We start from the raw sequence: 21701 nt of genomic DNA on the forward strand, positions 1-21701 counted from the left end.
CAACCTCATGTTCTAGTTGAAACCGAATCGCACGAAATCGGCGAAATAAACTCCTTTGCAAAGTAATTTCATTTTTCGGTTGACGGAAACTCGGGGGCTGCGCCTACTTGATGTGCCCCGATAAGGGCAAAACCGGTCATGGGCTGTCGAGGAGTTTTCGGCAACCTCACGAGTAGTGCATTACAAGAATAGTGTGATATTATGTTTCCTAGCATTTGGACATAATAGAATCGTGATTGCGAGCACAGTGAATCAGTAAACTGGTAGACTGGCATGATCCACACTCAGTTTATTGTTGTCCCTGGGTGAATCGATTCGATCGATTCATCATGTTAGTAATGTGTTGAAATACTGTTAGCTCGGGTGTGCTTATTGGCTGTTGATCAGGAGGCGGTTGATCTGTTCGCCGAGCTTGGCAATCGGCTTGCAAACGTTTCGTCACCATATGAAGAGACATCATCAGTGCGCAGTTGGGTGGGTCAGTCTGCTTTGGAAAGTTGGCCTCTGTGCACAAACTGCCTATCAGGGTCATCGGCTTATTTTCGCCATCCCTACTTGCCACACGTAAATCCGACATGCTCTGGCAGGCTTTCACGTCTTCTTGACCCAACACATTGATCACAAGTTTGCTGACAAATATTAGACAGCTTCGGCCAGTTATGCTCTTCTTGCGGTTTATTGCGTGGTCTCACTCTCCGAATTTCCGTCATACAAACTAAGACATATGGCAGTTCTCGTGCAGCTATTCATTCGAATAATAACTTAAAGGAGAGGTTCAGCTGGAATCCCGTTGAATCTCCTATTAACGCCAACTTAATTTTCAGATGAAGTTATTTCCACAAACCTTCATATCACTTGCTTTGTGTGTATCCTTCCTACCGAATTACCATTCCGTGCGCTCTCCACCCATTGTTAGTCATTTGTCCTGTGTTTAGCCAGCTGAAGAAGTATTGAAAGAGAATTCGTCCGCCCTTCAGTCTTTCAATGTCTCTTTCAGGGCATCCTAACACACACCTGTCAACGAACGGTTTGACCTGCATTTCACATCACATATGTCCCTACGACCACGTATCGATCCAGTATTTATCGACCATTATTGCACATTTACTTTCGGAAACCCCGACGGCTGTGAGAAGCCTGAAAAATAAGGCTGAAAGATGAACTGCGCAAGCAACACTTCTGAGCCAGACATTTCCATTTGGTCTACAGCGTACGAACGAAAGTTCGCTTGCAGGCAAAACTGCTGAATTCAAAACTAAAGAAAAAGCGTGAGAGCCTTAGGAGATTCAACAAATGCTGCAAAAAGTATGAATTTTGAAGGATAAAACATAATTATCTTCAGTGTCTGAACCCAAACAGCTTTGTTTAACCAAACTTTGTAATTATTACAATACGTCATCCGAGTGAGAAGCCAAAATGACCTACACCTATTGAGTCTATCTGGGACGTCAACCAAACGACCCGTATGTGTGTAGGTATAAAGCTGGATGGAACTCCAAAATTAAGCCTATAAAACAATTTATGCAGCTGATTCAATGCATTCTATTCATTGAGTCAATGTGAGTTCGGTCTTATGAAAATTTTGGAAAGATATCATCACTGTCAGTTTTTAATGCGTGGTTTGCCTTTGTTTAAATACAACAACGGAAGAAGGAAGAAAAGACAGCTATTGTTTGTGAATCTGATATGCTCTTGATTTCATTGGACCAAGCCTGCTTTGGTCACCCTCGAAGAATCATTGTACCCGTGAAGTCGAACACTTCCTAAAAGGATATCAGACTCTGTTATTTCACCTTGATCGCTCAGGAGTAACACGCGTAGAAGGATAGACCATCCGTCTTTCGATTTGATTTCTCCGGGTTTATTTCTCTCTAGACATTACTGCTGCTAAGTATTGACCTAGATGAACCAGACATATGGGGTTTGACGAAACTCAAACAGGACCTTTTAACGTTTCCTCAGCATGCCCTCTAGACAAAAGCTAGTCCCTTGGGGGTCGAGGAAGCGCACTATATACATACCAGTCGCGTTTGCCGAATGAATGAGCAGTGTATGTCATCATATCTTGTTGAAGTGTAAGTTGATTACATGCAGAACAGTAATAGAGTTTATTTACTGTCCGAACGGTTGTGAAATCAAGTATCCATCATATCTCCTTGGAAGCTCCTCTCTGATCGTCCAGAATTAGAATAGCTGGACAGTTGCTAACTGCTGAAGACAATAAATTCTATGCCGGCCACTCCAAAATTAACATATTTCCGCTGTCTGGAAACAGCCGCTAAATTTGTTGCTTCACTTAAATCCAGCTTTCCGAACCCGCTCACGAAACCAATGTAAATCGTTCCTGAAGCACTCATCCCCCTTAACTTGTTTGATAAAATACAAACCTACCTGTGTTAATGTCAAAAAGGTGTAAAAAACAGCCTGATCATATGACAAAGTCGCCCTCACTCAAGATGTGGGTCATAAAAGCATTCATGTTGTGCCCTCCCTAGCGGATCTCCACTTGGTCTCGACAAACTTGTTTTAATGCTTGAGTAGACAGTCTGAGGCTTAACTGCTGATTCAAGTGAACCTACCGTCTTACACTCCAGTGGGAACACTGCCCCTAACTATTTTAGCCGTCGAGTGCTTGGCCTAAATTGGTCCCCTCTTAAAAACAAATCACCTTGGGAAAAGCGAGTTCACTTTACAACCTACCAGTTGCACGGCACAAGTTTGTGGCATATCTGTACCAACCGGATGCATGTAGAACGCCGGTACCTGAGTCTTCTTGACTGACCCGTTACTAAGGTTTGTTTGCAACATTGGGGCAAGTAGGAGCTGCATTTGGGTACCAGAAGTCGGCGTTTCTGACACCACTGGCTTCACATGTACGTTCGAATTTACTGACGTTGTTTGGTACCGGATACGCCCGTCGCCCAGCAGTTGTTTATCCATGGAATATCGTGGACAGACTTTTGGTGGTAGTGGCGGTGGACTTGGCGTGACCTTCTGTTGGTGCAGTGAAGGTCTAGATTCGCGTCGAACTGTTGTCCATTTAGGAGCTGTCTGATGCTGACTCTGGTAAGTAGGCAAATGTTGAACGGAGCCATTCTGCATACCAGACTTTTGTCTTGCAGCAGGAGCTAAATCCACCGTACGGGAGTCTGCCGGTAATTTGGTCGACTGTTTAATGTAGGCGTATCCGACAGAGGCTGGGAAAGGCTGAACGTTGGCAGATGAAACGTATGTTTGGGGAAGGAACTGTAGTGAGGCACAATAATAAAGGTATAAAACACTGGGCTTTGGTGTATCAAGAAACTTCTTAAATCATACGTCGCTACAGGTAAATCACATGGTAACAAATTGCGTACCTTTGGTGAGATACCTACACCATCTATGCTACTCATGATGATGTACATCAAAACTCGCTCTCGTTCACAGATGAAACAACCCAAACATATTTTGTCACTTGGGTCTAGTAAGAGATGCCGTTTCATTTTTGGTCACCTGTCGGATATCTGAGACGAGGGTCCTTTTTACAAAATGATTACACGATCTATAATTTTATGTGCTATGCTGATTTTCATTTCAAATATATTGCTTGTTAACGTCACATAATTCGATCTACAGAGCGTGAGAGTCAAGAAGGCATTTTGTTCATTGAGTCAGAATCGCCCACTTCAGTTTTCCAAAAGTGAAGATTACATAATGCATATAGATATGTATACCAACAAACATCCTCCAGTATTCGCCGGTAAACTCCTATTAAACGGTTTGCATACTGGTCAACAAAAGTTCTGTTTTATTCCTAGAGAAACTAGTTTAGTGTGGTCACTTGGCTGTCCTACCTTCACGTGATTTTCCCTGCATGTTTGGGTAGACAAATCATCATGCAACACTACACGGGTTTCGTAATATTCAACTGTAGCCTATCTAGCACTCAGAATGCCCTTTTGCGGCAGAAGCCTGGTAACAAAATCAAGCGTGGTGGTTTTGTTTGCTTAGTATTGAACGATCATTGCTAAAAATGGCGCAGCCGTTTAATCGGCTAGACTGCGCAGGGCTCCTTTGTTTCCACATCCGAGTGCGAATAATTGGTGGTTCACCTAGTTTCACCAGAAGGCTCAACACCTCAGATCAAGCACGCGTTAACATCATCGCGCCTGACAGTTTTGGTCCGGTCAAATTACCGCAAGCCGTGTAATAAATGCCATGCGCTGACTGAGTGCCGCGTTTGTTTTGCATGCTGTAGGCATGTGATCTAACCTAATTTGAACTGAATGGGTTGTCTGAAACCGCAGGCCTATTGGAGACTAGACATGGTCAGCTGTGACCAGCGACCTCTGAACGAGCATTCGTTTACCGATTCGATTCATCGATTCAGCCCGCTTACCGTGTGCGTCTGTAAAGTTTACGGAAACAGTACGCTGGTATGGTAGAACAAAGCGATAAAAATTGACGCACATCGAAAACATCGAAAATATGTCACGGAGTTATGCACATATTACCAACTATACATTCTGTGCGCCAAACTAGTAGTAGTTCAGTCAGTAACATGGTCCGCAAACTGAAACTAACGGGTCACCCACAGTACCAGTTTGTTTCAAAACAGTAGAAAGATTGCGCATGGAGGACAACCACTTTCCAACTGGAACGGAAGTTTCTTCTAATCCATGTGGAACAGACTATTATCTTATCTGGCTTTGGCGCATCACAATCAGCATTCAGTCAAATTGATGTAAATTACAATCAGATTCCAGGTGTTCCGGGGCTGTATCGTTTTTACCTTAAACATACTGACGAATATGGGATGTCAGTCAACATCTTGTTAAGCGCTATCAGAGTGGATCTGGCTGTCACTTTCAAGGAAGTGATGCCTTCCTGTTCTGTTTCTCTCCAAAACATAATGCAAATGATTGCATCTGAATATTTGGGTGTGCGTTTTGTTTTCAGGAACCCTCTAATAAACGTACCAAACAGTTTTCATCCATTTGGAATTCACTGATTACGAAATGTTCCAGCTATTCTCGAGCCTGTTTGTAAACTCTTCGTTTGCTTTGCTCTTCATTGATTTTACTAAATGCAGCTGTGCCACCTGTATACCGAAATACCCGTACAGCCTTAAGCGCTAGTTAATGGGTTTGAAACAACGAACACACAGGAAAGTGCCAAGGCCCACTACATATACAATACTTCTTAATAACGGGTGATCTTCACTAAGGGATAGAAATTGAAAAACCAAACTATTGTATAGTTGTGCTTCTAATCTACTTTGGACCAATCTTCCAACGACCAGTCCTCTCGAAAATGCTAATTTCATGTTTCAAAGTATTCATGATTGCTGCTTCAGAGTGCCAACTGTTGGCTTCCACAAAACCAGTATCCAATTGGTTGCAGAGATATTCCGATTTTGGTGTTTGGATGCTGTGATAAGCTAATAAGTGGGGCTCTTAAATAAAACAGAGTTGTTTTTGTGCTTTGACAAATTTTGAAATGTTTTGAGACCATGACACACATGGTTTGTTTACATAGTTTTCCGTTTTATTCACCAGATGTACTAACGATGCCATTTTATCAACCTGCTGCACTTATCACAGGGGATTTACTGCAACAAAATTCTCGCTGCTTGGGTCCCAAATCTCTCTATTTTGAATGAAGTAACCAAATCACGTGAACGTTTGTGTGAAATTCCTAACCGGCTGTAAGATCTTAGATGCATGACTCGCTCCAACTCCAGTTGTAACATGCCTTATGCGGAAACTACGTACTGCTACTCATCCAGACAATTTGCGTAAATTACAGTAATGTCTATCATCTCAGTGCCATCAAGGATGAAAAAGGGTTGAAACTGTGTTCTTCTAATAGAAAATTATGCATCGATTATGCAACCTTTGCCAGTGTCTTTTATCTGATAAACGGTATTTCAGTGTTGCCGTCTTTCCGGGCGTTCTCTGACGCCAAATATTCATTTTAGGAAAAAAAGTAATTGATTGCATTTTAGACAACGGAGCATTGGTTTATCAGGGCTAAGTTTCGCAATAAGGAAGAAATACGATCACAAAGAAACGAAAGAAAAAGTGACTAATCAGCGTTGCTACAGAAACGTAGTGCATCCCATCATTTGAGTACAGAATATATGGGACGAAATGATATTAGTACGGCGTGTCTCCGAATATACTGGCTGGTTTCCAGTTCAATGTCATTTGATTTAGGGATATATATTGCAGCAAATCTAAGAGTTCTTGTTTTACGTCATGGTTTTAAACAAGGTCAATATTTACCTGTTATGACGGATATCTTTGAAAGCTGTTAATTGAGCCAGACTGAAGGTCAATTTTTCTTTGAAGATCAACATTATGTGCCCGGGTAATGAAGTCATTTATTGGGCTTGTTTATATCCGGTTAAACTTCGTGAAATCGTTTAGCAGATTTCCCAAAAATCTATAAGCACACGGGGTCACCCCTATTCTTCTCAACTGCAAAGTTACGTAGCTGCTGAGACTAAACAAAATGTTAATTTTAATGTAGGAAAAATTGAGTTTGAACTTGTTCTGTAAGCATGCTAGGAAAAATATTTGTTTCCTACTTAAAGTTATCACCCAACTTTTGAGATTTTGATCGAAAAAGATCTGTTCCACTAAAATGGAATTTTATCTTATTAATGAAAAAACATTGATTTTCACTGGTCTACAGGCAGCAACGTCCACCGCTCTTTTTATTTCCCAATAGTGTGGGAATTCCCTCGCTCATCCTTAGTCCTAGTTGGCTCCGTAACAGGCGAAACCAGGCCTCTTTTTTTAATTCACCCACTCTCTCAGACTGCCGTGTTGACTGAAATACCCTGGGTTTGCCGATTGAAGGATCAGAGTCCGAGCTCACCTGCAATGAAAATCCTTACTGATTGACTGGAGGGTAGTTTCTGAGTTTCATATTGCTACCGGCCCGAAGGGCTGCCAAATTTAAGATTGCCGGACGTGCCGTCCATCCATTTTCGAAACTTGCCTTTGCTTCTGCAAGCTGTAGCTACTTCAAGGTATACCATTTCGTCACATTCCTTTCTGATGTAAATCTTATTTTTTCGTTTATATTTCTCTCAAATTTGCTTGAGCGATAACCATTTTGCTTCAGTACGTTTCCTCCGTGCCACAAATTGAAATTTTTTGGATGAACTGAACCCGTATTTCACCTTTTCTGTCGTTTAAGCAACAGCAGTATGTTACAGTTGTAGAATCTCTTTTCACCTTGTTTCCTGTCAAACGTATAAGTGTTGTGCGCTTCCAAAAGCAGAACTTACATTTCTTTGGAGTGTGTCCTGGCGTTATATTTGAACATCAGACGGGGTTGTCTGTCTGGACTCATAATATACTTCTCTACACCACTCGACTGAATGTGTTACGGGCTGGTAGTGAGCAGCTCAAATCCACTTTCCTAATCTCATGGCTAAAACCATCCGCTAGTAAACTATATCGCTTATGCAGGGAAAAAGTTCAATTAACCTTTCCGTTGCTGAGACTGTGTGCGGTTGACAGCAGTTGCTGTGCCAACTGAGAAGATGGATTCCTCTGAAACTAATCACAACGAAATTTAGTAATCAACGTGTATAGCTTTTGACAGCTAAAAAAGCAAAACAACACAGCCACTTGCCAGCAACATTTTGGCACTTATCACGAAAGCGTGAGATTTTGTGGCATTTTTTCGATCACCGACTAGGCCGCACTTTGTTTCCTGCTGTCTAGTTCCACATTCTTGTCCCATAAAATTAAAGAGGTTCACTGGTTTTTACTGCTGCTATTGGAACAAGACTATAATATGAAATTCATCCCGTATTTCTATTTTTAATTCTGCGAGGATCGCCAAACGGTTCGTCTTCAGTATTACGCCGTCTTCCATGGCATGGAGAAAGCGATATATGAAGCAAAATCTCAGGTACGCGAGGTAATCTTTTTTGTTAGAGGACCAACTCTACCCCATCAGGTTTATATGTTGCTTCACAAAAAGCTCTGTTTTGGACACTCGCGTTTTATGTAGCACGCTTGTGGATAAGGAGTGCAGGTAATATCCTAGGTAACTCCGAATTACCATTATTTTGCTGGCTAAATGAAACACTGGAGTAAGAATTATTAATTTTCTACACGGATACCAGCCCCATATTCAGAGTCAGCAGCTGACATTTTCGAATGTTTTGTCTCCATTGTGTGTGGCTCACTGCGTCATACATAAAATGCGTCCAGAAACTCGGGTAACCGACCAGTTCATGTATTCACAGAATGGCTCAATTCTACCTCGGACATTTTTATCAAAGGTGGCTGTCTGAAATATTGACTGACTCACTCGAATGCTCGTGAACTTGTCTTCAGCGGAAGGAGCATGGTTGCCATCCATGGTCACCCGTGTATGTGCATGACCGAATTCCAGTTCATTCTGTAATACAAATGTATATGTGCCTGGTACTGTGATGGGTCGGATGTGATATAACTGCCCATTGTGCATTGGAGCAGCACTGGTGTTAAAATGGATCTGATTCATGTTGGGCATAGGGCAGTTAGACTGGTTCTTGGTTGCGTGATCGTTTCCCGCATGTATTATGTCAGCACTAACTGGTTTGTTGCGTTCTACGGGAGGCATACTGCTCCCTCGGGTCCGTTGTGTTTGTCCACCTTTACTGGGTGGCGATCTATCTGCCACTCCAAAGAAACCTGTTGACTGACGCCTACTGTCTCCCACGGTAGCTCGCCGCCGGTTCTGTCTCAACCATCTCATCAATCGCTTTGGTATATTGGCCTGGTTGGCTTCGTCTGGGGGAATGCGGCTCCCCATCACTTCTCGCTTCTCTGGATTGGAAGGAGCATAAAATGGATTGCTGACATCCGAGTATCGATAAGCTGGATACATTTGTGGACTTGCTGACTGAAATGAAAACGGTAGTTATATTGGGGCGAGTCTCACAAGAGAAAATCTTACACGAAAACTCAAAACTCATATTCGTTGATATAGGAAAACTTGTGGTTCGATGACCTCGTATTAATCTTTTGCTTATGCTTTACCTTGTCAATACGTATATAGCAATAGCTTCAGGATGATAATTTTACAAGCGAATATGGCCAAGGCCTTTGTTAGTTAGTCAACCTGGAAGTTTGCTGAAGAACATGCGCGGGAACTCTTTAGTTTCAACAATGCATTCTAAAAAACTGATGTATTTTGGACTCAGAATAAGAGCTAAACATTCTGTTTTAAGTTAGGAAAACAGAGATTGGTCAACACCAATAAGTGTTTACACCTCTATCAACTGATTACTGTTTCCAAATGGAGTATGACCTTTACATTCAGAAAATTGCCTTGCAATTAATGCTCAGGTTACTGTTTACACTAACTGCAAGTTTAGAAGCCTCAATACTGGCAGAATAGTGAAAAACTTAATATAATTTTGCATAAATGTGTGTCCTTATGGCTAATTATACAGAAAACAGTTTTAGTAAACTGGCCATTACGTTTTCCAATGAAGCTCGGGTTATTTCAGACGCAATATGCACTGAATGATAAAATTAATCAAATTAACTAGGGACAATTCATCACACTTATTTTCGTATGACCTTGGTTCAAAGGCCGTCTGAAATAACGTTACCATCAACGTAAGGATGAGCAATGTTACTGGCCATATGTTCTTGTTTAAGTGTACAGACGACAGTCTTTTGATTTGTTCGTTTTACGAATTGAGTCCTTTAACACACACCAGAAATAGGCTTTTCTTAAAAAAAACAGTGGAACATATTGGGGCCTTCTGCAGCCAGCCCAACGCAGTAATGCTCTCATCCTGGGTTCGAATAATCATTGTTAACATTGAAACTTTGAATAGAAATTTACTGGGATTCATCATTACCGGAAAGGACGTCGCAAAGTGAGAAATGTTCAGGGCAATTCTTTGACTCATCGTTATACCATTAAATTTTGACTTGGGTATTTTTTCTGGACGGGAAGGAAACTATATCTGCACCTTGGTTTTTCAAAAGATGCGACACGGAGTTTACATTTTCCCGCAATACGAAGTTAGAGGTTTCCGTGTTTAAGGGTGACATGTTTGTTTATCTTAACCTATAGAAAATGCAGCTCACTTCAGGCGCCCGTTCATGTGCACTTTTAGAACGTCGAGAATTTCTCCATTTGAATGGTGGTCGAAGACATGTGGCTGCTCCAGATATTGAAGAGACTCTGAATTCATTTGAAGACAGGTCCGACAGACTAGTATGTAGGTGTCCGTTTGGAATGTTATTTGTTGATCCATTTTGAATATTACGTCTGCGAGCCAAAGCCTGAAACAGTCAGCGAATGAAGTAATGGAAGGAGTTTAAGAGCTCTGATATTTGCGGCTAGTAAGTCCTGAAATAACCGGAAACATGTACAAGTTTAGCAAACGTTGCTTTTTCGTAAGTGACTGTGGTGAGGTACGGGTGGTACAAGGGTTTTACCTGTCGTCCATAAGTGCGCACTCATAACTGACATTTTGAAGCGCGCTATGCAAGTATATCCGGTTGGTGGTGATGAACAGTGCTGTACTGTTTCAGATGAGGCCACCAAAATCGCTGCACCAGAGAACTCTATAAATATTCTGCTCAGCTTCAATAAGTCACCTTCCACGAGTTACACCCCGGTTGGTTTCATTATTGGACAAATGCGGATTCATGAATTTGTGTGACCCAGTTGCGCCCAGAGCGACTAATTTCTTTTTGATAAAATTACTCTGAAGGATTGCATGTCGCAACATCGGTTAGGAGATTCTCTGCGTATGAAACGGGACACCATTTAAATGCTCTCACTGTTATAACGTAGATATGAAACTCAGCTTCGAATAGCAAATAGATTGCTTACATTCCGACTGTAACCACAGTTCAAAACCAATCCGCAACAATAACAAAAGCGTATCTTTTTCAAAATTGTTCACACATTTGTAATCCGCAACACAATGATATCACGTAGTACCAGCTTAGCCTTAACCAACCACATACATACTTACCATTTTTCCTATTTAGTTTGTTTCTTATTGTTGCTTTAGGTTTGAACGTTAAACGGTCATTAATATAGCTCACTGTGAACTCTTTATCATTGTCGGAAAATCGTTAGCCAAGTCTTTAGGCCATCACGTTAGCCCACCCATGTTTGGAACACGTCTCATGTGTGTGTGGGCTAACATATACAACGTCCTTTTAGTGGACTAGAGCACTTAACAAGTAATTCCTAAACATAGCTACCGAAATTTCAGGGGCTCGCGCTCATAAGCAACTCACATGTGTAATATAATGTGTGTTTTCCAGCGTGTAACCTAGTAACTACTGCGAACATGAAGTTTAGTTGACAAATAGTCTTGTAAAGTAAATCACATAATTCGAACCTCAAGTTCATCAATACTTTTAGTTAATCCGGAAAGTAAATATCTTCCCAAAGGGTCGCACGAAATGAGTTGTTTCAGTTGTCATCTGATGTTGAACATTTTCATGCTTTACTCTACAAAAACACAGTAGTAATGCAATAGAGTAGGTCTCAATTGCTGAAGATAAATCGCATCGTGATAAATTAAAAGCATAAAAGTTTGTACTTGGGAACTCAAGAACAGATGTCTACGAAGGAAGCTCACTCAGAAGAGGAAATTTACCAGAAATGTGATCAACGAGTTAAGTTCACATCTTCAAAACATTTCATGCGCAATAGATGGAAATTAACTCCGGACCGGTCTAAACTTGAGACTACATTTTGATCTGTCTGAGAGGAACTAAACAACTAGTCAACAGTTTGCATCATGGAGTCAAAACTCATTTTCATAACTAGTTTTGACGGAAAGCAACAGCAAAATTCCATGTTTATCAGTTGCTTCGAACTAGTTTTCTGCATAAAGGGCATATTCGGTTCCATTTTGATAGATATAAGGGATATCGAATTATTTATTTTCCCAATACATCACCTCAGAGTTTAAACATGACGCTTCTACGGATAAATACACCTTCGTAGGCTGCTTCCGAGGCACCTCAGTAGTTAGCTTGTTTCATGCTGTCCCTAATGGCATCAAAAGTTGGAAACCGGCAGTTCTACTGAACATCATATGTTACTGGAAAGGTGATTTTACTATATTCTGCTTGTTTTTTCACCCAATTGATTATGTCGCTTTAAGGTTTACGGTGATAGATGCAACATCGCACACGGGTGAACGATTACACTGAAACTTGATTTTCGAAGAGTTCTCAGAAAATATACATACGAGTTCTAGCATCAGACGAACCACTGCTTTGCCCCATAGGCAATACGTTTGTACAAACGGACATTACTTGTTATAGGGCTGTCGAAAAAGTGCGTGCTAAGGGAATTTCTCACCCTTGCACCGAAATGGTCTGCGGAAATCGTACACATATCTCGATTTTTTCAATAGTGTGGGCTCTTCAAATTTCCAGGTTCACACATATATAGACTTTCTTTAAAAAACGTATCCCATGAAAAATAGAAGCCGCAGTTGTTTTTTATCTGATAAAGTGTAGTGAACTGCCCTTCACAAAAGAAGTAATAATTTAGTGACTTTTCGCCACCGGGCTCCAATCAGAATTCATACATTGCGAACTCATACATTTCTAAACTCCAGCTACAGAGCATTCAGGTCGTTAATCCTGGTCAGCATAAAAGAAAGATTAGTTTTTATATTAATGAGAAATACAGCTCCGTGGAACAGGATGAAGTGTGCATTGCAATTTTTAAACAAATTTTCATAGAATCAATCTTTATGCTACGGGCGGAGTAGATTACCACCTCGTTATGTTCCGCAGGCAAAATCTTAACTTTCAAAAAGAATTTTGTAAGTGGGCGTTACTTGAAGGTCACTGCACGTGAATTGGTTGTATTACATATTTTCATTATTAGACGTCCGAACAAATAGATTTGGACGTTACCAAACCAACATCAACGAATGTCTTGATAAAATAACAGCATCATATGGTGTTTTTCCCGGCAAAAATTAGACGAATGAACATTTCCACGCTTAATTAGGCATATAAGCAGTGACTGAGTAGCAATAATAACGATCCTGTTTTTGCTCACTATCAGTTGATCTTTTGGCCGCAAACAAGGCTATTCTACCCCAATTCGAAGTATTCAGGAACGAGATTATATCCCCCTAGAATGGAAAGTGCTGACCGAATTTCGAATTACGTTAGCGTGGAGCGCCGAGTGCCCCAATATTTGGTTAATTTAGTCGCAGTTACTGGTTAGATCAGTTTTTCTTAAGACTACTTATCGATTTTGCAGTGAAATCGGCATTGATATATCTGGTAAAAATCAGCTTTACCTAACCGAGTCTGACGAAATTCGATGTAAAATACTGCACACATATCCCACCATTTTAATCTATAAATCTTCTTCCTGAATGTCAAATAAATTCTGTGGGTTGGAAAAGTGCATCTGGTCGTTTGTAAGACGCAGTCTCGTTTTGTTTTTCTTGTTTTGTTTATTTTTTGTTTATTTTGCTCTTTAGGATAGTGCAACTTTTACGTAGTCACTGTTTTAACCCACTATGTTAGGCGACTTATTTGCTAGTATTTCGTGTTAATTTGGCCACTGATGGTAAAAATGTTATATACAAATAATGCGGCACAACCGTTTACCAAATAATTATGTCACCTGTCATACTAGACTGGCCGGAAATAAAGCGAGGACCAAAAGTGCGCCTAGAAATTTACCTGTTCTTTTTTATTCAATTCTTCCAATTTTTGTTCTTCCTGTGAGAGTTTTTCAAGCAAAAGCTTTTTCCGTCCAAATAATTCATCCAACAAGCGGTCAAGATCATTAAGCACTAGATTCCCTTCATCTGAGTTAGTGACCTCGAGTTTAGCCCCTCCATTCTTCTCTTCAGTATTTCGTGGCTTTAGATCTCCATTTATTTGAACATTGTTCCCTGAGAATGGAACACTCTGATACGTGGGTGAACCCTCTGAACAACGGTTAGTTTCCTTCGGAAATTTTGGATCATGTTGTAGCACGATTGGGCAGATCGGTTCTTCTAGGGTGGAACACCTACACGATCCCGTTTGAACTTGGTTGCTGCTGCGACATGCAAACTCGTGAATCAACTCAGAACTAGGTGGTATTTCCCTGAAGCCTCGAACCGAATTGTGTGCCGCAAGCGCACGGGTTTTCTGTACTGTTGATTTCAAGGGAATAGTGTTGAAATACTCTGGATGGAAATCTGCAACGTTGGAAAACCAAACAAAGAATTTCCTCTTTATGAGAAATTCCACAAATTAAGTGTACCCGCTGAATAAACCGGCATTATAACAAAGAAATGAAGAAAATGAAATAAAACCAAACTGATAACAATATGTTCAACGATAATGGCGCTAAAACGGTTTCTAATGAGCCCGTTTGAGGTGAGAATCTACTTATGTTGAGAGAACTTGGAATAGCTATTGAAATTTACACTAGCAAGCAGGCGAAAACAATCACGTTAGCCGGTCCGTCCAACGACTTTCGTCTAGAAGTCCAGAAATAAGTGGAGTCCGATGCCAAATGAGAGTTGGAATACAGGCTAGTCGAAAATCGTGGTTGTCGATATTAATTACAGTTTGGGAGTGTTGATGATGTTCCTTGGAAAACCATGTGAGACTTGCTCATCTGTACTTCAGCGGAAAGATGGCCGTGTTGGTAATTTCGGATCCTAATATTATGGTCGATTCTGTTGGTATGTCTTAAAGACGGTGTTCGAAATCGTTCCCAGAAACCTCAGCTATCCGATTAATGCTGCAGTTACTCAAGCGAATAAGTGACATGAGTTGCCAGCTGCAGCAAACATTAAAACAACTTTTCTCCTTGATCATTACAACCGAGTGCTTTAATGATGGCTGTCAGGTTATACAAAACCTACTTGCGAGCGTGAAAAATCCATTGGTTTATTGATATGACTAGTGTGAATTTTTGCGCGCCCAGTGACAATTGAAAGCTCTCCTGATGGTATTTCTAAATAATTTGCTCTAAATAATTGGAAGGTGTTTTATACCCCACGCACGTTGAGTTACGAAACGGCGGATACAAATAAGACGGAAATTTATAAAATCACAAATTAGTTTCCTTAGTTAGTTAGTTTCGCTTGTTAACAAGCCATCTGACATGTGTTTGTTTTTCTAATGTAAAAAAAACTCAACGACTACATGAGCAAAGTCAATCAAAGTCAACAATCTCCTCAGAAAAGATAGCATGTACGGTTTTCTCTTCGGCAGTTACATAACCGGGAGCAACAACAGCTTCTTGGAAAACTGCAATGAGACATTCCCATTTAGGTCCTCTATAAAGAAGTGTGGACAGACCAATGTGCAACTTGACAGTGGCTGAAATTGTGTTCTGCTTTGAATGAAATATTATCAAAATATGCATTATTGGCAAAATTTGGAGAGACCAATCGACATCAACAATGGCTCTCCCATTGAATTTACAAGATACAAGAAAGCATCTTGTTTGAGATCGGTAGGTAACTTCTCAGCAACTAACTTCTCACTAGCTTACAACATTTAAAGCATCTAGCTGCATAAGATGTGGTGCAAAAAATAGAAAACAGCCAAAAATGGAAAGAAGTGATGTAGAATGACCGCTAGTACGTTACCCGCAGTGTGGTTTTCTCCAAAAGCATTCACCGGCTGGTCACAGCACATTGCTAAGGCAGGATGAGATAAGTGGCAAAGGTTCACGATGTTTGGAGCAGCCTCAACGAGGGAAAAACGGAGTCTGGGGTCGTCAAATCCTGAGCTGCTTGCTAACGTAACTGGAGATTTCGGAGGCTTGCATTTGACCATGGGTACGCTTATCAGACGGAATTTCGGGGGCTCCTTGTCGGGAGACATGGAATGGAGCGGAAATATGGTTCTAAAATATCCCTGAAAAGATACAAACGGAGAAAGCAATATGCAGATTTTAGTTAAGGGATCAAGAAAATGCGAGAAATTGTGTTAGTCTTGACAGGTTTGGAAAGATATATCTTCGGGGGTTTTCCATTATCTGAATGCAGAACTCACTGTCAATAAACGCTTGTGGGCGAATGCTGCCTCTTGGATATCGAAGTTACTGAGGTGAATGGATCTACAAACGATGCGTTGAGATGCAAAGTGAGAAGATTATTTTAGAACAGTATCTTTTGTAGCATTACCGGCAAGACCAAATTGGATGTGAACCGTGAAGTAGATAGTGCCAATAACACTAAAGTCATTCATCCGGACTAGATACTGCGCAGAAGAAACAGCGAGGTGAAACTCATCCCAATAATAAAAACGGTCACAGAATCAAATAAATATCACCTCTGAATTAAGGAATCAGAAAAGAACTCCCACTTTTTGTGGCATTGTTGCGAGAGATTTTACGCGAGTAAATCAGAAGAGCAGACAAGTAATGTATAACTAACGAAAGTTAAATGAAATGTAAATTCACAGGACAGACATTAATAAGGGTGTGCAGGAATGCGAGGGAGACATAGCATTTACGGAGAGACTAGAGAGGGTCAAGGGCCGTACACGCAAAATTGGGCTTAAATTAGTTTATACAAAAACTTTGCTTTACAGGGATGGCCTCTGACCGTGTCAGTCAGTTTCAAAAACACCCCGTAGTGCTGCTGTTTGTGGACACGGTCAGGGGCTAGGTCCGCACAGACCACGGTTGCTATTATGATATTAGGAATTAACCGCTCCAAGTCTGAACTGATGGCCCCAATGGCTATATCATGTGTTGCCTGAATCCGCGAAGATTCAGAACGCCTTGACGGATAGGGTTTTGAATCAGTGTATCATTGTATCATCGTATCGCTAGTCTAAATGTTCTTGGTAACACCTTGAAAATTTAAACAAGCAACAGGTGGGAGAAGATTACTAACATGGGGTGGAAACAGACCAGTGGCAGACACGTTCCGAAGTGAATTCCTTCGGTGATAGTTCTGATGATGAAATAACTTCATCAAACGTCGTTTACCGGATGCTGTTACTGTGGAAGACACCATTTGTCTGAAGCATGATGTAGGTTAAAGATATGCGGAAATGAGTTAGTATGTAAGACAGGGATGAAGGTTGGCGGAATATCTACACACTCACTACTTAGTTACTTGCTCCCATTGATCAGATAGTGTGGAAGTGATAGCTGAGGAAGTTCGGGGATGGTTGTGTCTGAATCCTCACCGGTAGTCGCTGAAGATATCCTATTTTCTATATCTCGCGGCATTTGTTTTTCGTGATATAAGCGATGTAAACGTCGCTGCTAAATATTGATAATTGTTTTGCGCAAATCTAAATTCACGTTGCAGTACAGATACTATATAGAAAGTTGCAAGTGTATTCAGATGTGCCTCACGTCGAATGATGAATAAAACAGCCATGAGCGAGCTGGTGCAAGTTTTAACGCTAAATTTTACAAACTAATAATGACCAATGAAGTTTGATTGGATTTTCTAACTGTTTAACAAGTGGATTCTAATTATTGATTTTATCGTGACCGGCTTGATGACATGGAAGAGCAGATGGTGGACGTTTCTGGTGATGCGGGTGAAAGAGAAGATTAGGAAAAAACATTTGACCAAGTTAAAACAGTAAAATTCAAGGGGATGGAGTAGATCGTTCCATAGCAACGTCCAAGAAGTCCGAACTGTTATATAGAAGAAGCCTAAAAGCTGGACACATTTCTAAAAAGTGAAAAAAATGTAACTGATGACATGCTCAATCCTTTACAGTAGCGGAGGTTCTTCCACAGCATTGTAAAGTTTGTCAAAGCTGTGAATAATACACATCCATTTTCCCTTGTGCTCACTGACCTTGAGGAAGTTTCGGATCGAAGATCTTATTTGTTAAGGTAGATAAAACGTTTTTTTACAAAGATGAAAATAAGCATTATTAGACCTTTCGGAGGCAGGGTATTAGTTGGGTTCGGAAAACTATGGAAGTCTACCATACAGTCAATCGAGTTGTCAGTTATGTGATAGAAACGCTGTAGGTGGACGTGAGAACCCAACAGTTCAAGTGGTTTAGGCCGAAGAACCTTCGGATTTAGTGAAAGTCCTGAAAGACTAGGTAATTAGTTGATCATTATGTGGTCTATCGTTTGAGTAAGGAAAACTAATGTTTAAAGTATCGCGATTACGCTTCAAAAAGCGAGTGAACGATGGCATTTCGAGGTGAAATTATCGTGGTCAAATCTATTCTGTTTAGTCTCATTGCTAGAACTCATGCTTTGCAGATTTGAGGGGTTTGTAGGCGATGGAGCAGGCAATTTTGGAGAGGAAAAACCAATCGAGATTGTCATTTGCACGGTACATAATGTACATGCATAGGCCATTTTACGAGAGGTAAGAACAAGCATTTTTGCTGCAAAATGAGTTAAAAATTACCGAAAAATTAAGATAACAACATCGAATGGTGAGAGTTCGGAGACGAGGACAGTGGTAGGATGTCTTTTTATCACCTGAAATAGCATCAGTGAGTAGCATGTGGTTTTAAAACTTGCAACTTGTTAACGTAAGCACCTATGCAATCTGACATTTAGGTGGGGGATAGTAAAGCGTTGCAAAGTGAGCTCGGAAGACGCGTATGAGCGCATCGTATATTCACGTTATGTCGCGGTGTTTTCTGTTGAACCCAAGCCCACTAACTCAACTCAGAAACTTGAAGTGGCGAATTGCACAGCTTTCCACCGAATGAAACGTCCCGAAAGTCAATAAAACACTTCGACACAACAAATCAATCGATCAAATATTGGTCCCCGGGCACAAGGCATCTTATGAAGTTGAAGATTTTCATTTCGCCTGTCCTAGCAGATATGAAACAAGAAGTTGCTGTACAGGTTGCTGACCACATCTAACGATCGGACTACAGTTGGTTGACACCAATCAAGGTGACGCGCTGAATAGACCACTTCCCGTTGTTAATCATTCCTGACGCTTGTATCTATCCTGTGCTTCATGAAGAATCAGAAGGTTAATTTGTGACTGCTCACTTTCACTCGTCCTCTAGGTCAGCAAGTGCCAATCTAAAAACTTAAGTAGTGACTTTGCAACCTGCTCAAACCTTATTGACACAAACTGAAACCATTGAAAGATCAGTACAAAATGGTGACTTTCACAACTGCGTGAATTAAAACTACAACTTCAGATGTTAGCCACACACTTATTTGCCACGACAATGGATATATCGACTCAGTGAGCATAGTGCAACAAGTAGTTCCACGGAAGCTTCTGAATGCAATAAAAATGGCAGTCTAGTGTAGGAAACCCCAAGCAACAACTGTAAGCGGTCAGCCAACCGAAACACAATAATAGTTGGCTTCCATGCAGAGAAAAATAAACTAGTGAATAAAAGAACAATGAGCTTGAATTGAGTAACCAGATGAGAGCAAACAACACTAGGTTGAGTGAACATACACGGTGTATCCAATGGCTGCCCACAGACAAACTAGTTAGAACTGGCGGTTAATCAGCTGTCACTTTACCAACAGCCAACAAACCCACTCGACATACTAGTGATTAAAAGTAGGGCGATTTCATAAACCTAATCAATCGAAAAGAGAGCATCGCCACTAGTAGCGCAATTGCGGCGTCTCCTATACTGGTAACAAGGTTTGTGCAGGAGATTAGCAGTGTCTTGGGGAAAAATTATAAGAAAACGGAATTCAGCTGAGCTAGCTATTTCCGTAAAATTGCCGGGGGGTAATAGTAAACTAATCGTTCACAAGCCTTCCACGACTTAGTATACGCAAGAAAGCATACCTAACGAGCATAAACTGCAATATAGACGCTGCATTTTATTCCAAAGCTCAGTGATCAAGTGCCACTTGCCTTACATTTACACAGCACCCTGCCTTATAGGGAAAGGTAGGTCGCCGAAGCGTCGGAATAAACATGCTTGTACACTTTCAGTGGCAGACCTGTGGACGGAAAACCACCAGCAAAATTTCAAATGAATGAATTGCAACTTTTTTGCAGTTGGCAAAATATGAACCATTAAATTATTAAATTATCCTGATGAAACTCTTTGTTGTGTGCATTTGCTATCGAGGCTCGGGATGTACCTGGTGTTTTATTTCATCGCTGAATATTCAGCAAAAGTTTGCAAAAGTGGTGATGATAATGGTGTTTCTATTATTATTGCGGTGGTACTAAAGAAGGTTTAGTTCATCATGCTATCGACAGGCTCCTAATTGAGATCGACCTAAACTCTGTATCCTTGCATAAAACGGACGGCAACGTCACAGCAGATGTGCTACCTTGCTTATTTTCCCACTGGTTTTGTGTAAAATTATATGCCGGAGAGTGCCGACATGTTGTAAGTACCGTCGACAATGTTGTAAGCACATCCAAACGGATGTACGGAATAGAGTTTCCAAGTTCCGTGGCTAACATAAGCCATGTGTAGCAGACGTAATCTGCAAGAATGCTGACTTGCACTAAAACACCAATACACGTTTACCAAAAAACCCAGGAACAAACCTTGTGCTGAAAGCACGGGTGTTGCAAACGGCAGTTCTAATTAGGCAGACGGGTAAAGTAGTTCCTTCGAAATCGCCAAAATTATGGCAAAATTTTATTTGCATATCAAATTAGAGCAGGCATCTTCAGTTCACACAAGCAAACAATTGAACAAAAAGCGATTCCGTGTACCTGTTTGACTAACGCTCGTTCCAGTTTAACCAGATAAGAGCGGATCAGTTCCCGTTTTGTTTACACGTAGAAGCACTCCAACTAGGCATGGCAGATCACGATACTTGGAACAGAGCTCGGAAAAGGCCAACTCTTTTCACTTTATCTTCCATTCCTAAGTAAACATTTTACCTCTTTATTTTTAGAGGATAAAACGAACATAAGCTTGCATGTTCACAGTAGCACGATGAAATGTGACAAAGTTTATAAATGCCTGATCAACACTACTAGGAGATTTACTGTATTCAATGACCCCTAAATGACTTCGTTTTTTCATCTCACCTCAAAAGTCGGTTGTACGAAGCGACAACCAACGAGACTGGATGCCATTTCTTTCTGGGTTCAGTTTCGACAAGCTGCATAGAAAAAATGACGTCCCTAGAATATGGGCGGTGAAAAATACCAGTAACAATTTTACGGCCCTGATGAAACTTTTTTTCGAGAACCTGCAAAGAAGACCTTTTGTCCTTAGAACCACATCTCAAACCAATAGGTGATCAATGAACCGGCGCGCCACAAGCAAAAATTGCTGCAAGTTTGTCGCCATGAATGCGCCAAACATGGTTTGTAGTACAGCGCCTGGCCCTGAATTTTGTACACGGTACACATGGTAAAATCGGCCGTGTAATTTAGGTTAGACAAAACACATCTCTCTGAAAGTGCTCCTTTTTTTATACTAACGATTCGACATCCAAACCGTTTCACATGTAAAGCTTTTAAACGTCCCAGAAACATCAGTTTTTATTTGGTGATCTAAGAATAAAGCTATCTCAAGGAAATAAAAAATGTTTATTTTTTGTCACGCCCACTTATTTTTCAGTAGAGTTTTACTGAATTGAGCGTTACAGCACAATACAAGGATTGTGGAAATGGACGGTGGGGTCATAGGTGGACGTATGATATCCGTAATAGGAATTTTCAGGGGAAAATAGCTCAAATGGAAACTGCGGCCTACCTATGGACGCCGAACAGTATTGGAAACAAGTGCTCTCAGCTCCAAAACACGCGGATAGCCGACCAAGTCGCATGGTAG

The 21701-nt window shown here is 40.9% G+C and overlaps 1 protein-coding gene across 1 annotated transcript; it reads right to left on the reverse strand.

The window, feature by feature from the left end:
• Positions 1 to 289: 289 nt before the first annotated feature.
• Positions 290 to 15845, reverse strand: T265_02679 (hypothetical protein; the record flags this gene model as incomplete). Its single annotated transcript, XM_009166981.1, has 6 exons — positions 290 to 580; positions 2701 to 3246; positions 8317 to 8892; positions 10095 to 10292; positions 13695 to 14200; positions 15608 to 15845. 6 exons carry the CDS (start codon positions 15843 to 15845, stop codon positions 290 to 292), a joined length of 2355 nt encoding a protein of 784 aa, XP_009165245.1.
• Positions 15846 to 21701: the final 5856 nt, after the last annotated feature.

Source organism: Opisthorchis viverrini (assembly GCF_000715545.1).
Source record: "Opisthorchis viverrini unplaced genomic scaffold opera_v5_34, whole genome shotgun sequence".
NCBI lineage: Eukaryota > Metazoa > Platyhelminthes > Trematoda > Opisthorchiida > Opisthorchiidae > Opisthorchis > Opisthorchis viverrini.